The sequence below is a fragment of the Phallusia mammillata genome, chromosome 3, assembly GCF_965637545.1.
Source record: "Phallusia mammillata chromosome 3, kaPhaMamm4.hap1.1, whole genome shotgun sequence".
Taxonomy (NCBI): domain Eukaryota; kingdom Metazoa; phylum Chordata; class Ascidiacea; order Phlebobranchia; family Ascidiidae; genus Phallusia; species Phallusia mammillata.
The window spans coordinates 13,574,883-13,592,384 of NC_137254.1; the positions used below are offsets into that span (position 1 = coordinate 13,574,883).

Here is a 17,502-nt window from a genome sequence, read left to right on the forward strand (position 1 = left end):
TATAATTAATACAACAGAACAAGTATAATTAATAGAACATCCATCTATCTTTCGAATACTTCAATACATAGCCGTACTACATGACACACAGTTGTACGACGCGGCGTTTCCGCTTCTCAGTGACGTAACAATCAGTCGAACCTGCAAATGACTCCCGCAGGTGTTGTGTTTTGATTTAAACGTTTCAGACATCGAACAGTGTGTAAACTCGTGGTTGTATTGTGCTTGCTGTTATAAGAAAAAGCCATTCACAGGCGAAGTTGTGCAGTCTGTTATTAGGATATTTCGTAAAAAAAGAAAATTTGTTAAGTTGGTGTAAACGACAATGTATATTGCGATTCCATTTTATGATATAAAGCAAGAGTCATATGTTGCGGTTGGAATAAGTTTGCAATAACTTTTTGTTTTTGACACTATTGTGTGGCATTTAGTAACCACAATAAAAACGACACTGACAGTTATGCAAATTGCATGTATGATGTTGTGTGCCTAGATGCCGCTTAACAGTTTTATGCCATTGTTAGTTTACTTCTGATACCCGTCCACTTTGCGTTTACCGGCAGAGCGTCACAGGAAGTATGACGTCATCTAGAACAATGGTAACACAGCTTTACAACCTCCCATGTCCATATTATACTAGTTCACATTGAAGCAAAGCGTGTAAAAGAAGCATGCACTCAAGTAGCAGCCATGCAAAGAATCTAAAAGCTTGTAAAGAAAGTGTTTAATTTTTTTATTTTGATTTGGACGCTCTTTCTGAGACAGGTAAAAACAAGTGCAGCCTTTCAGGTTTTATTCAACGTAAAGCGCGATGCAAACAAATATGTTACTTTTTTAGGTTGCATTTTCTTAGGCTAAGTAAAACTTTATTAGTTCGGTGGATTCAAACCTGATGATGTCATACAATTTAGGAGTTTCTCGTAGTGATGATGGTTTACAAGCAGGGGAAGATCCCTATTCAGAAGTGGGAGTCCCATCTGCAAAACCTATTCCTGTTCAGGGTTATGTGAATTACAATTTTGAGGTAGGAAAAACATACCCATATCTTGCTAATTTTGTTCATTGAAATCTATCCAACTTTCGCTAATGTAAAAACATTGATGTGGAGTTTGCATTACTAAGTTGATTAGTTTAACTTAAACCACAAACACTTTATAGGTGGGGAGAAAAGGAAAGGCCCCAGGTCAGTTCGGGGGCTGGGTACAACATTTTACCACTAGCAAGGATGGCAGTTAAAGCGAAAACCAATGTGAGTAGCTTTAAAACACTGAAGATTACGATAGTTACGAACTCTAATTCCACAGTTGTTAATTGTTGGGGTAAAAAAAATAATTAATTTTAAAAAATGTATGATCTTGGTCTCGCATTCTCTCTTCTTTACAGTAGTTCCTTTCCGACCACTATGGAAGGATTTAACTTCCAAGCGCAAGGTGTCCAGGTTTTTAGGGACGGAAACTTATGTGTTAATTGCGTTGGTTTTGATGGGACTTCGAGGATTGGGATTTTCTCTCCCGAAGGCCGAAAAATAAGCAGCTTCGGACCGGGTGTGATCGGTTCAACATCTTGTATCGCTGTAGACAATATGGACCGAGTCGTTGCTATTGACAGGTAAGTTTGAAATGAAGAGCACATTCAATTAAGTTTGTACATTCGCTGAAATATAAACTTAGCCATCTATAAGTCTGGATAACGAATATAAGAATGATTTGTAAAGAATGTTGAACTTATAACGTAACATTATTGCAGTTGTAGGAAGATAAGGTTGAACATTTGATTTTTCTGTCATGCAGACGCAAGATGCGGATTTCTACGTGTTCAAAAGATGGCAGACTCTTGGAAAGTTTTAACCCGGGCATCAAGGGCGATCTCCTGCAGATTTGCTGCAACAGCAAAGGCCACGTGGTGGTGCCAAACCACCTTGAAAACCAGGTGGTAGTTTTTGACCCTTATGGGAACCCTATACACCTGATCCGCCCCCTAAGCGGTTGTGGGTACGAGATGAAGTACCCGGCCGGCGTCACGTGCGATTGTAATGACAACGTGTTTGTTTGTGATGTGGGGAATCACCGAGTTTTGCAGTTTAACTCTGATTGTGAGTTCAGGGCAGCGACATTAACCAAGCGTGACCACAAGCTATGGCGACCTCATGACGTCACTGCGACAAATTTGGGCGATTTAATTGTCAGCGAAGTTTCCGAAACTTTCAATTTTTCGCCAAAAGTGTATTAGAATTTGCTTTCTGTAAAATCTCATTTTTGCTTTTGTTTGTTGTTGAACGAACTTATTTGAATTGTGTTTGTATGTTACCAGTTTAGTATGTATATATCGCTACGGAAATTATAAACCGAAACATTTAATTAAGACGTAAAAATCACCTAAAATCCCACAGTTGACTTCATGAAGGTAAAAGCGGTTAAATAATTTCTCTTCCTCATTTTTCTGTTATTATATAACACCTTAAACAGATTCGGGAGATCTACTCAGAAGTAGTAAATAAACAAATGTTACAAGTGTCATAATAAAGCTATACTGAGTTGACACCTCAAAAGAATGGGTATAACCAGCATATGGCCACAAACAAAGCAAACTATCATCGTCTAACAGAGTTTAAAATGTATTTCTTCATATGCTTTCGACACTAAGTGTGGTCAGAAACGGGCAACTGAATTGCTTCCGATTGTATAACTGCTACACAAACGCGATATATTGCGTGACTGAAGACCGAGTTCATGAAATCCGTATGCTATTTATAACATGGTTGAAAATATTAATGCTTTTCATACTTACAGCCATACTAAAGCGTAAGGTTTACATCGCTGTCGTATTGGTATTTTAAACCATGTTAAGAATAATTATAGGAGTTTCGAATTTCACGTTAAAGTTTGTTGAAGTTAAAATAATGTTTTTGGCAAAAAATGACCACAAAGCTTGCACTTACGGCCACTTTTACAATAAAAGCACAGTTTTATTCCAAAGAACATACTGTGTGAGGAGATGGTACGAAACAACTTTATAGGTTAACGTGTAGTGAAAAATATAAATGCATTGGAAAACAGACCAGTTGACCACTAGACGTGCCATGGAAATTCACTCAACATACCACCGTTCATTTGACGGCCGCTGCTTTAATCCGCCCACATTATGTGCTCTGGTTTCCAACAGGAAGTTAAATTGCTTCCTGTCTGACAAGAACGCCTGCGTTCGCCGCACAACAATAGACTTATTATGTGTGGAATGGCAAGGAAAGGCTTTGGAAAACTTTACTACATAGAAAATCGAGTTGGATGTAAGTTGCATGAAACTTAGACATACGATATGACTTTGCAAATGCGTACGCAACGATATGCGAAGTACCACTTGAATACCCGATGGAGCAGTTATTTTCGAAATGACTTAGTTGGTCTACGACAGGGGTCGCCAACCTTTACTACTTAAAGAGCCATTCTGACCCGTTTTACGCAGTACAGAAAACACTGGGAGCCGCAAATTTTTTTTTGGATTTGCCTTTCCAAATCAATGAACGAAAGCAGAAGAACGAAATAAAATGTATGCATGCAACAAAATTACGAAAAAAGACGTTGGGCAAAAGGCCGAAATGCCTAGTGTGATTTCTGCCCCTGAACCTCAGAGCATAGCAACTGCACATCGGGGATGTATGTCGTCACCTTCATCTTTAAACAGGATTGTATGCTGTCATCTGTAAAGCGTGTGCGATGTTTGTTTTTAATAAAGTTCATGTTGGAGAACACCTGCTCACATACATATGTGGACCCAAAAATCGACAGTACTCCAAATGCAAACTTTTTCATGTTTTCATATATGCCGGGGATAGCATTCCAAGTTTCAAACACAAGTTTGTCTGGTTTGGGGAGGCTTTCAATATCGCGCCATTTGTGATTCTGAGCCAAAACCGCCTTCGGACGTAAAACATCTTCGAGGTCCGCTGTTAAATTCTTAAACTTGGAAACCCACATTTCTTTGTCGGCAATGTCAGCCAGATCCATGTCAAGATCAGGAGGACTCGTACCTGGAAATGCAGTTAAGTTACACAGGGATGGATCGATACTTAAAGGAGTGACAGGGAAGGATAATGTGTTTTTTCCTCTCTGAACTCACTAAATCGTTTTCCAATCATTTATTTCGTGAGCTTCTCTAAATTCTCTTAAACTAGGGAAGTGTGACAGTGTACTTTTCTGTAAATCTCTTGCAAGGATTGTCAACTTCCGCTCGAATGCTAAAACCTCTTCCAACATGTGCAGGGCTGTGCGTCCTTTACCCTGAAGAGCTGTGTTCAGCGTATTTAAGTATGCTGTCATGTCTACCAAGAAATATAGCTTTTCTAGCCACTCTGGCTGTTCCAGCTCTGGAAATTTGAGCCCTTTGCTGACCAGGAAGGATTTTACTTCTTGCAGACACGCAGCAAAGCGTTTTAGCACCTCGCCTCTGGACAGCCATCGAACTTTGTTGTGCAGCAATAGATCAGAATAAGTGCTTTCCAGCTCGTCCAGTAACGAACGGAATTGGCGGTGATTCAATCCTTTTGCCAATATTTTATTGACAATCTGAATTACAACATTCATTACTTCTGTGCATTCTGAAGGAAATGTTTGAGCACACAGTGCCTCTTGGTGCAAGATGCAGTGAAATGCCAGTAACTTTCTATTCAGCGATTTCTGCAGTAAAGCTACAAAGCCCTTGTGTGCTCCTGTCATGCTAGGTGCCCCGTCTGTAGCCACTGACAGCAGGTGTGTGGTGTTTATTCCGTTGGTTCTTAAACAACTCAAGACAGCTTCACATACGTCTTCACCCCGTGTTTGGCCTTTTAGTGGTATCAACTCAATTAATTCTTCCTGTGGTCCAGTGGAGTTCACGTACCGGCAAAACAGCGCTATTTGTTCGATATCACCCCTGTCTTTTGATTCATCGCAGGCGATTGAATAAGCCACTGCTGAATTGATGTCTTTTAGTTGCTTCCTGGTTATGTCTTTTGACATTTTTATGGTTCTGTCTTTGACGGTCTGTGATGAGAGGGGCATATCCCTTATTTTCTGCAAAATTTCTGTTTTGTTTTTAAAGTCCATAAAAAGATGTTCTGAAATCTTAATAAAAGACGCTTTCATATATTCTCCATCTGTAAACGGCTTTCCGTGTCTGACTATTTCCTGCGCGGCGACAAAAGTAGCATATGTACTTGGATTTGCTGACTTCATCCATGTCTTAAAGTGTTTTTTACTCAAATCAGTCTTTCGCATCAGTTCCGAAACTGCCCTTTTTCTTTCATCACCATCGGGATATTTTTGAGCAAATGCTGCGTGTTTGTTCTCAAAATGTCTCACGACATTTGACTTTTTGTTATTGGCTAGTTTTTCGTGACAGATCAAGCATATTGGCAAACCAGTGCCATCAGCAGTAAAGGCAAATGCATCTGCCCACGCAGCATTAAATGTTCTGTTTTCTTCGGACACTTTTCTTTGATTTCTCCATGATGCACTGGGCGACTGGGTTGATTTTTCTGCATTGCTGATTTTTGTACTTGATTGTTGGATAACTATTAACAAACAGGTATTGTTGCGCGCGCACACAACAACAAAAGCAGTATCTCACACTGTGTTAACGTGCGCGCCCCAATTTGGACATTTTATGGTATATAGGCATGATTGTAGCTAACTGCAAGACGCGGGTACTGTCATGTTATTGCACTAAAAATTTTATTGTCAAATTGTTGGCATAAGCGTTATAGAATTTAAATTTGTAAACTTTTTGTAATTTTAAAACTGAGCCGCATCAGAGGGATCAAAGAGCCGCATGCGGCTCCGGAGCCGCGGGTTGGCGACCCCTGTCTTAACCTGTGAACCATAGGGTTGAGCAATAGAAAATGGAACGACTGTGATGGGGCAAGTCAAATCAAGACGTGTTGCAGATGAAAGTTTGTGTTTTTGGAAACGACTACCATCATGCGGATGAAACTATCCCTTAAACCAGTAGATCTCAAACTGGGCGTCGCGATGCTGGTGCGTCGCAAGACTAAACAAACTTTTCGACATAGTACACCTCATGCGCCTGACTTTAGGAAACATGTAATTTAACTTTTATAATTTATAAAAAAACAAACAAATCGTGTAGGTGCTGTCCACTAGCCAAGCCATTGGAGTATATTGTTTATGCCATCGTGCTATTGCGTTTATTGTTCTGCTTATTCATGCATGATACGCCTACTAGGCGGTCTTTATTACTTGTCTTATTATTGCATATACGCCAATTAGGCGCTCACTTTTTTTATTGTCATTGCATGAGGCGTTTTTCTACACATTGCGAAAGAACGAACAATCGAAGCTTGTCGTAGCTTCCGAGCATGGCTCGATGCACGTACGTACTTTTATCACTTTCCCACGAGGAATGAATACTATTATACTTCATGCGAATAATTATTTACACCAATATACTCATGAGTCCCATCTCAATTTTAGGTTTTAGTTTCAACATGGCTAGCTTGGGGGCATTCCTATACATTAAAAACCCGAAATATATTTTCGTATTTCAAATCCTATACATTACAATCTAGTTGTATGCCATATTTTATAAAACATACTTTTTCTTCTGCAATTCGTCAAATACAGTCAGCCAAGACTACCGCTTCAATTGCCAAGTTTGTTGCCTGTCCAATTGTAACACATAATATTGAATTCGATTCTCAGGCAATAAATACGCTGCTCTACCGCAATTGCTATGTTCTATTGTTACACATTAAAACGTAGCAACGTATGTGTGAAATAGATGTCATTGTTAGCTTGGGAGGTTAAGGACGGTGGTAATACCTTTCTAATTTGTAGTGACGCGGTTATAACCTTGAGATTCATCAGCGACTATTAACATTAAAATCGATAACACTACACCGCTGTAGCGAATTAAGTCATACTATTTCATTAAATCTAAAACGGTAAATTTGTAGAATCCAGTCAAGTATTTCATTTTGAATGGTTTTAGAAAACCCCTTTAAAAACTGTAAGTGTTTAGATGCAATATGAACTAATCCTTCAAAGAAGAGCTTCATCTTTGTCCTTGTGTCCACGTAAGTGATTTTCGAAGTCAGAACGAAATGCAGTCTATTATTTTGGAAAAATTTCAAGATTTTTTTTCACCTTTTCGTTGTGTTCAATAATTGAAAGTCTATATACCTCACTAAGTTGTTCCTTAATAATCACAGTTCCCAAAAGTGAAAGTGAAACTTTGTCCACATGCGTTTTTGACTCTTTTGGCTACATTTGTAAATCCATTTTTGTCCAGCATTTTTCATCACCTCCAAAGAGCAAACATGGAAAACAGAGCAGTGCATTTTCAACTTCACAACCACAAAGCCATTTTTTCTTTTGATACCATTCAGAATTAAAACTGCATATATATTTCTTGTTGTGGCTCATTCCTGGCTGACTAAGTTGAATTTTAGGTGTTGGACGCCCTTTTTTCTTTATACTTACCTTTTCAGCACTTGATAACTGCGAAAACTTAAGTTGCTGAATCTCACTGACAGTCACCGAATGCGAATCTTGAAAAGCCATGATTTACCTTTAAATCAAAAAAGAATAACTGTCGAACTTAAGAATATGGTACACGGGTTTTGCTTTGGCACACAATAGACCTGGAACAGACGACTACATGCCGGATTGTCGTTTCACACGCTACGTGATTGGGGGAGCTACGTGAGCCGCAGCACCCTGTCGCCTACTTCGCCCCGCATGTAGCTTTTCCAAGTGCGCATGTACACAACTGCAAAACGTCATGAAACTGCACCCAGCATGGATAACTTATTAGCTTTTTATCCTTTTAAAAAAAAAGGTGACCAAGATGCAAATTATGCTGATTATTAGGGCAATTATTTTTTGACTTGTCAAAAAAAGGGTCTAAATTTTTGGAATAAGTCAAAAATTGTCAAAATTGTTCACAAAGTCAAATTTTTTTACAAAGTTAAAATTGTTTACAAACTGCACTGTCGTGGTGTTGTAGAGGTTGCACTTTGAGTGAACTGTTCATTTTACACATTGTAGCCTACTTTGGTGAGTCCCAAGTCATTTTACTGCAGCTCTTGCTTCGGTTTTGCTATAGGTATTTCATGTATCTTTCGTTTAAACAAATGTATTGAATATTTTTCGTTGTTTCTTAGCTGCAGTTTTGGCAGTGATTTTTAATTGGCTCATTTCCCTTTTCAGAACAGGCTAGGTCTGTGTTCAGATTTTTGCCCTTCTGTTAGACTTTTGCTCTACAGCAGTGGTTCTTTAACCTTTTTCCTTGTTGCACCCCTTTCAAATCACTAACCAATTTTCGCTCCCCCTTCTGTAATTGCTTAAATAGAATAGGCCTAACCAACCTCCCTTGGGGGAGGGTGCACCCCAGGTTAAGAACCCCTGAGTAGCCTACGGCCATATTTTAACTTTATTTAAATACTTGGATTTTTCATAGGTCAAAATTTTGTAAAAAAAAAAGTTTTTTAAAGTCAAAATTTTCAATTTGTAGGTCAAAAGTTTTCGTTTTTTAGGTCAAAAAATAATCGCCCTACTTACGTATATTACTAACGAAAAAAAAATAAGTAAAAGTTACATGTAATAGGAGTATTAGGTAAAAATATTAGGGGGTGCTGCAGCCCCGCAGCACCCTAGTACGAGCCGCCACTGTTGGTTATTGATGTTTTACACTGTTCGTACGTATATACAACTCGTTTCTTAACTTACTGTGATCACTGTTACCCTGCCGTTAAGTGCGCGTGAAGGCAAAAAATATAAAATATTAATAAAAATGAAATGACTGTTTTTTCATTTGGCTTTAGAGAGGGATACGTTCGACCACGCCACTTTGGATCTGTACATAAGTCCCTGTCTAGAGAAACCAGCGATAATCGAACATGGGCCGATCGTACATTTCCTGTCTTCCGCCAGTGACAAATCTATAGGGTATCTGCGATCAGCAAGTTTTGGGCCACGCTGTTCGACTAAGACTCGCACTAAAATTTCCGACTGGGTGCAACCATTAGGAAAACAAGACTATTCAGTAACATCAAGCAAACTGCTTTATTCACGTTTCCCTTTTCTTTGTCTAAATACAATAAATTTGGTGCCTTACTTGCCACTGAAACAAAAGAACCGTTTTTTCTTTCTTTCTAAGTCTCTCATATCTTCTGTTGTAACACTTGTTTTATAGGACGAATGTACAGGATATACAACTAAAAATGAAACTTTGCGACAAACAGTTCTTCGTTTCCGCTATTTTTTCTTACTTTTATTTTTTTCTTTCAAGCAAACGTAGCTAAAAGGGCTTACATTGTATCTTGCAAAGCAATTTATGTTTTGTTGGCAGCAATTTTGCGAACTTTACACATTTTAAGGGTTGGGCTCTTTCAGGCTATTGATTTACAAAGGCAACAATCTACGACCAACCAACAAAACAACTTTACATAAACAACCAAAGACCAGACCGCAGCAGATATTAACATCGTGTTGTCCACCATAGCATCAAAATTTGCTGGTACTGCTGTGTATTTTGTGTAAACTTACATTTTATGCCTAAACGTGACCGACTTACAATAAAATCAAACAGTTTTCACAGGTCAACTTCAAATTGCTGTCAGCAACAGTCTGCAAAATATTGTGATGACGTGAAATTACATGTTCAAAAATTTTAAATTGTTGGGCCTTTACAATCCTTTGAGGAATTATTTGTCAGAGTGTGGTTCAATCACTTTCATCGTAACTTTACCAGTAATCAGTTTTAATTAGCCTTACAGGGTAGATTAGATTATGGTGTTACTAGCATTTGTTTTCACTACCAAATACACAATTTAATGTTGCTGTCGAGTTCCATTCACTCCACATGCAATTAAATTATTTTTGGTGGAGGTTTGGACCTAACGCAAAGATAAGGAACTACAAAAAAAGATCCAGTTAAATACCTAGGTGTAATTTCAGATGGAAAAATGTCATGTGTTCCACACATACGCTACATTCAAAATAAAACTAAAGCCTTCCTTGCTGATTGCACTATTTCACGGTTTTGCTTGTTTCTCTTTTCATCATGTGCTTGATTTATTTTTACAGTGCTTCATGATTAGTTATTTTATTTGCTGATATGACAGTTGCAATACCACTTCTTAACATACTTGTACGCACTACTCTTCTGCTACCGACAAATACAGATATTATTTCAAATAGTTGGGGTCAGCTACAAGTCATAACCACGTATGCTTTAGGCCAGTGTTTCCCAGCCGGTGGTACGCGAACACCTTTTGGTATTTTGCGATTTCCGTATTTTTGCAAACAAGTCACAAGTGATAACAAAATGTCTGTTACTGAATCCACCGGGTTACGTGATCCACCGGGTCCAACTAACCCATTTAAGGTGCCACCAGTACGGTATGCATTGTTTGAAAATAATATGTCTTGGTTCTAATTATTTCGTGGTAACAATAACAAGCGTAGATATAATGCGCCTGTAGTTGAATTAGTGTGCTTGAGAGTTGTAGTTTACTGTAGAAAGTGCAATACAAACGTTTTACCAATTTGATTTCAAAAAAATGTCGAAGCGAAAGTATGACACGAGTTATCTAAAATATGGATTCGTAGAAATTGAACACAGAGGCGAGGTTCTCCCGCAGTGCGTTGATTGCATGAAGACGCTCTCGAATAGTGCCATGAAACCAAGTCTGCTCAAGCGGCATCTTGAAACAACCATCCTACAAAAAAGGACCAAGATCTTAGCTTCTTTCAGCGCCTCGGATAAAAAGCTAAACAGCAACGCATTGATAAAACAGGCGGCGTGTACCAGAGTAGCTCTGGGAATGTAAAAGCTTCATTTGAATTTTTATCCTGGTTACCCAAACATGAAGGCGCATACAATTGCTGAGTCTCTTACTATGCCAGCGGCGAAAATCTTGATTCGAAACGTGATCGGGGTGGAGGCGGAGGCCAAGTTGTCCAGTGTATCCCTGTCTAATAACACTGTGAAGCGTCGTATTGAGGAAATGTCTATCGACGTTGCCGACCAAGTTGTTGCAGCAGTGAGAACTTCAAAGTATGGGTTTGCAATTGAACTTTGAACTTGACGAATCCACGCGCCCAGTTACTGGTATATGTCCGATTTTAATGTTTTGAACGACTTTTTCAAGCGAAATGAACTAGAGTGGGGGAAGTTGGTTGGCTGCACGACTGATGGGGCTCCGGATATGCTTGGCCGTAAATCCGGATTTTAACCTCATGTAAAAGCTGTTTAGCCCTTTGCGCTAAAGTGCTGTCGCCAAATTTGTTAGCCTGTTTAAACCGGGTTGCAAAAATGGTTAATGCCTTTACTATACGGAGGTGCGTTGGCTTTCCCGAGGCGACGAGACGCCTTTCCGAACGGAAAGAAGAATTATACGTTTTTTCAAACAAAAGGGCCATGAATTTAAAAAAGACAGGATAAAATGATTATCGTAAGGTTGGCTTACCACTCTGATATTTTTGGGGTCATCAACCACCTGAACCTATCAATGCAAGGAACTGATTGCACTGTCACTCAGTTTATCTCAAGGCTACGGGCATTGGTGCGCAAGCTGGAACTTGGGTCAAATAACGTAAAAAACAAGCGCTATGGAATGTTCGAACTAATTAGTAATCTTCCGGGAGGCTACAAAAATGCCCCGGCCATGTTTCTGATGTGCAGTAAGCAAAGTTGTGCCCCGGATCGATCGACTTGTAGAAGGCAAACAAATACAGATTTCTCAATAAATTTATCTGTTATTCATTTTTACTTCTTTGTTAGATTTGCATTAGTCGATTCGGGAAATAAAAAAGAAAATACTTTTCTAAAAACAAGTGGTAAGTGGCAACAATGCGTTGCCTTCAAGTGGTACGCGACCACAAAAAGGTTGGGAACCACTGCTTTAAGCTGATCCTTTTTTGTTTGCAACGCTTTGACATGTTCCGTTTATTGTGAATTACTTGTGGGCGCTGTAAACAAAGTAAAATTGAATTGTTAAAGTTTAATCCCAAAGAACAATACACTTTGAAAGATTTACGGACATAGTAGTAATCAACTTTTAGTTTAAACACAACATATGTCAAGGTTACAAACCACATGTTGTATTTGAGTAATAAATAAACTGAAGTTGTTGAAATTTGGAATTCTTTAGTTGCTTTTTCCGCTCCTTCCATAGATGAAACACACTATAAAAATCCAGTCGAGCTTCAGTTTGTATCTTCTTTTTGGCGAATTTCATACATATGTATATACTTGTACAGGTGTGTAACTTTTCGACATAGTTTTTTATAGAATCATCATTTTTTGTTTTCTGCTTTCTTCAGTTCCTAAACATGGTTTACAATGACAAAGGCAGAAAATTAACAGTTACGTGCTTAAACATGCTTGCCAATCTTACACCATCAAATATTGAACTTCTCTACGCAACAGTGAATCATTGAATGACAAAGCTTGCATGATGTTGTGATGCTACTGGTTGAACTTCTGCTAAAAACACCTGAAAGGTTAACAATATTTTACTTTCTTTCAAAACATTTAGCTATACAAAGACACTCAATGGTATATAAACCTTGCAAATCATCTTGTTGTTGTGATGACACTGGTTGAACATCTGTTAAAAGCAATTGAAAGGTTAACCATACTTTATTTTTTCTTCAAACATTTAACTGTACAGAGATATTCAATAGAACAAGCTATCAAATCATCTTGTTGCTTGCTAAACACAATTAAAAATGTAACCATACACTGAAAAAGTATATTTAATATACGGTAAGCGCAAAGCATACACAACACTTTCCAAATGTTAAGGCAAGCTTTTCCAACCCGACGTGGGTGTTGTGCATTATATACTTGGTCACCGCTAGAGTTGAAAAATGCGGAAATGAACCTGTTGCTGCTAAGTTTTTGGTGACGTTGTTGGAAAAACTGGTGACTGCCCTGTAGGTTTTATCTTGTGAAACATCCAAGCCAACTGATGGTTTCAATGTCTTGTAATTAAACTGCATTCCAAACAATGCACGCCGGTAGCCTTTCCTTCTGGACGGTCCACCACTAGAATTGAATAAATGTCCTTGTCGTTTTTTTCATAGTCCCGGAGCTCTCCAACGAGGAGACCAATCATTACAGATGGTTTACAGCCTAGAAAATATCCCCATACAATAGTTACAGGTGTGTTTTTTTTCAATTTTGGATTCAGACATGACTTTAATTCTGTCAACTCTATTAAACCCTTCGTTTTTTTATATTGTAGTATGAGATTGTAGGCATTCTTTTACGGTGGACAGCTTTTTCTGGAGTTTTCTTTAGTGTAAAATTATCCTTTTTCTTTCTGCGTGCGCAAGGTCCATTGTGTCAGTATGCCCTAAACCAGTGGTTCCCAACCTATGGGTCGGGACCCAAAGTTGGGTCGTCTAAACATTCTGTTGGGTCGCTTGTTTTAGTGACAATTACAGCATCTACTTTTTGACGCCTTGTAGCGTTACTTTTATATTACCCAGGGCTTTAAATTGTTGCCCAATCACAACTTGTGGTGACGTCATAAAGTGATGTGTAGCTCACAGTAGAACGTTGTCTGGCTAATAATGCCTTGATTCAGCTCCAAGTTCGGAATAAATGGAAATGTTTGGTCGTAAAAAACAACGTTATTGATGTGCTAGACGGGCGTAGTAATTTTCAAAAAGCTTTCCTAACGTACAGACAAAAATACAACTAAAATAGCATGTCCATGGGTCGCGAGAAACCACAAAACTAAATTTTGGTAAGTATTTGGGTCGCGTTAAAAAAAGGTTGGGAGCTCGGAAATCAAACCAATTGTTTGTATAAAATGTAAAGAAATTTAGTAACGTAGACAAAAATGCCACTTTTGATTAAACTTGACCTTCAAGGTTTAAGACCGGGCGAAAGGCTTTCCAATTTTCATCATCTGTGTTTCTAACAACGTCTTCAAAACGCAGTGCTGCTGTCAAAATTATTACCAGGATGGATCTATTTCACGTCTCCTTACAAAAGTTAACATTTCGGGTGAAGTGAGTTCTGAACTTTTTGCCTAGTAAGGATGATTCAATCGAACGCCTTTTGCATCGTACTTATTCAATTTGATTTTCCTTTGTCGTCAAGAACTGTTGGCAGCAGGGATTGCGTCGCATGGCCGCTTGGCACTTTGGTCAATTAAGCGTTTTTTTTTAGATGGGAACCAATACAGAGGTTTCCTACTCGCAGCATGCCTTCATGATATAGAAATCGTGCTTACAATTGAAGCAAAAGAAATAGATTGAGTCTCTTTTTCTGCAGCCCTCCATAAAGCATACATATATATTATAATTTGACGTTGGTAGAAATTTTCACATTACCTGTAAAACCCCAAAATAACTATACAAGATACGCTCCATTACGTTCAAACATGCGTCATCGCGCGGTGTTTTCGTTGCGTTGTGACGTGTTTGCGTTTCATTCTTTTTTTCCTTTGTTTATCGTGCACTGTTCTAGTCGCATTCAGTGTTGAAGACGACCTGTATAGGACGTCGAAACGTCGGAATAAAATTACATTTGCCAGAAGAGCTCTACAAACTTGGTAAAAAACACTTTGGTTGTAATCTGGTAACATTAGTTACATAGTCTGACAAACGTTCGTTCAGTCTTTGTGACCGCACACGGCCTTGAACTAAAACTTTCTTGATGTCTTTTTTGAAGAATTGTGTCATTGTAGTTATGTAAAAACCAAATGTATTTTGCCGGTTCCTCAACAAACATTAGTACCACGATTAAAACCGCCAAGGTATCCATTTTACAATTAACGTCACAGCGAACAAGCGGATTTTTTTGAATTTCTCACAATGCGAGGGTTACACTAAAACGCTAAATATTGCAGGACGTTGTGGCAGATGGCGGGACGTCGTGAAAACCGCTGAATATCGGGTTAAATTGCTGGCGGTTAGTGCTATTAAGGTTGGAGTGAAACATTCCGCGGTCGAGACGTCTCGCAATCTCCCGCAATAGCATATTTTGCCGAATGTCAGGATCTATCTGAATAAGTTTTAGGCAGGGACATTTTTTATTCATATACTATTATACAACCTCAAACCAACCCTAATTGCACTACTAACCGTCAGCAATTTACCCGATATTTAGCGGTTTCCGCGACGTCCCGTAATATTCAGCGTTTCAGTGTCACCCGAATGAGACTTACAAAACTTATTTTTTTAAATCTAAAATTCGGGTTTTCGTGACAAACTATTGTTACCCTGTGCACTTGTCCCGCATTAATTTACCAGACATCATTGCATTTAAACGCCCACAGTTACCAAGTGTGCACAAAATAATAAAATCGCGTCATTGCATTTGTAAACTTTTTTTGTGGGATCCTTTTTTACGAAACAGATCCACGTATTGTGGCTGAATATGACAACAATCACCCCAGGCACAAGAAAATCGTACAAGAATTGTCGCGGTACACCATGCGAGTGTGGTATAAGAGAACAGACTGAAGAGGTCTGTCTTCGCAAGCCTTTTAAGGCAGTTACCGCCTTTCAGACCTAAACTTTTCACACCGCTGAAACTTAGTTGGTGTTTCTGGTCCTTATATTGTCCCGAATTTAGCATTTAAGAAATGTCAGTCGTGACGTAGTCATTTTGCCGTGAGACGTTTTAATGACTTTTTTGCTGTATATATAGAAAATGCAAAAATCGAACTTATAGTTTGACGTCGAACACATCTAACTGAAAACTTCATAATGAAGCTAGTTTGATTGCAATGCTAGCCCTCGTTGAAGAATCGGAATCATTGGGTAAGAAGATATAAATGTATTGTTTTGTAAGAAAGAGTTATTATTATTATTCGTAATTTTATAGCTTTGCGTAAAATTTACTTTGGTCACGGTAATTTTGTTATTCCAGGCAACTTGAATCGCTATTTTTGTCAAGTTTTCTGCAAAAAAGACAATCAAGGGAATAATTACGTACAAAGACTGCACGTGTTTCAGCAATGGTAATCACGCTTGTGAGAATCAACAGAATAAGCAGTATCTGACCCTGTGACAGGCTCTTTTGTCAAATTTTAAAGCTAAATATGGAGTAAGGTTCTAAAGTACAAAATCAGTCGACATAATCTTGGAATGCTTGTTTTATATTGACAGCTTATAGCTCGAGCGCACTGCTGTTTGATTAATATTTCATTGCAGTTTCGTGTTTTTAACAGAAACTGACGATGCCAACTACAGACGAAATAAATAAGTTTTATATCGACTGACTTTGTTCTCGGGATCTGATTTCACATTTAGCACATTTGGATGTAATTTATAAGGTAACAACCTCTTTGTTTTGTTTGCTGGAGTTTCAAAGATAGAAATTCAGAATTCACGAAATTTAACTTTAACAATGATAGGATGGCTGATTTTTTAACACACTCAAATCTGAAACAATGTTCTGTTTTTAGGTGGAATTAGAGGAATTTGCACGTATTGCTTCAAATTTTACTGTCCAAGATCAGTGAAATCACCATTGCAAGTTTTTGCCCGAGCTTTTTTTCCCCAATTCTGCCCTCAGTTACTGCAAATTTCCCCAATTCTGCCCTCAGTTACTGCAAAATGAATAGTCATTGTGTAGTTCTTATCGTTTGGAACAAAACACGGATCAAATGTCAAAATGAAAGTAAATTTGTAGTTACCGATGATGAACTAACAGAATGCTGTTGTGTTCCATAGTTTAGATTAGCACAACACGAACCATGCAAATTAGTAAGGCTTACTGCGTGATCAAATCAGATTTAAAAAAAAGAAAATAGTGCGTTCTGACTACTATGACAAACCAACACCGTAAGAGCGTACAAGAATGTTTATTAAAAACGAACGTTACAGAAAATATATACTTAAACAAAACACGACACACGAAGAGTTTTGCAAGTAAACGTGTTGTTTTAACCCGGAGCGAAAATAATTACAGTGACAAGACGGCTAAAAAAAGGTTCTATGATAGTTGAGTTGAGTTTATTTCGCTCGGTGAAAAAATCGTAGTAACACAATTGCACTAAAATATTCACCTTGCCGGAGATAGCTGCGCAACGTTGAGACGTTAAAAAGCGCGACAAAGTAGAGGGCACAGTTGGTGAAGATATGAGAAACGCGCTGCAGCTACACCGTTATTATAGGCGTTATGTGACGGGGACTCGCATCAGAGGGTGAGGTTGAAACGTTGGTGGAACCAGTCAGGTTGGGACCTAATCTAACCACCCGTGTTAGGGAAAGAGGGTGGGGTTCGACAGGAAAAGAAACCACCAAAAGAAACCCTGCCGGATAGTTTCGAGCGCCGGAAGAAAGGGTGCAGAACATACATTGTGACGTTATATTAGACTAGTTCGCATTGGACTATATAAAAATAGATAACAGATTAGTAAAGGAACACTTCCTCTAGTATGTACACGAATAGTAAAAAGAAAAAGAATACAAGACAAAAAAGTCAAAAACTCGGAAGCAACACGTATTCGGTCGAGGGCATCGAAGGGGGACGTGG

General features: G+C 38.6%; 1 protein-coding gene, 1 long non-coding RNA gene and 1 pseudogene across 2 annotated transcripts; 2 read left to right on the forward strand and 1 right to left on the reverse strand.

Annotated features, from left to right (window-relative positions):
• Positions 1-892: 892 nt before the first annotated feature.
• LOC145219022 (uncharacterized) lies at positions 893-1,236 on the forward strand. Its single transcript, XR_013857804.1, has 2 exons — positions 893-1,024; positions 1,159-1,236. It is a non-coding gene; the product is annotated as an uncharacterized LOC145219022 (long non-coding RNA).
• A 2,363-nt stretch (positions 1,237-3,599) lies between these two features.
• Positions 3,600-7,556, reverse strand: LOC145219587 (general transcription factor II-I repeat domain-containing protein 2B-like). The gene is made up of 3 exons (XM_080086936.1): positions 7,476-7,556; positions 4,190-5,498; positions 3,600-4,027 (listed from the first exon to the last, which is right to left on the reverse strand). The coding sequence occupies exons 1-3, from the start codon at positions 7,554-7,556 to the stop codon at positions 3,600-3,602; spliced, it is 1,818 nt and encodes a 605-aa protein (XP_079943062.1).
• Positions 7,557-10,558: 3,002 nt separating this feature from the next.
• Positions 10,559-11,080, forward strand: LOC145219011 (zinc finger BED domain-containing protein 5-like; annotated as a pseudogene).
• Positions 11,081-17,502: the final 6,422 nt, after the last annotated feature.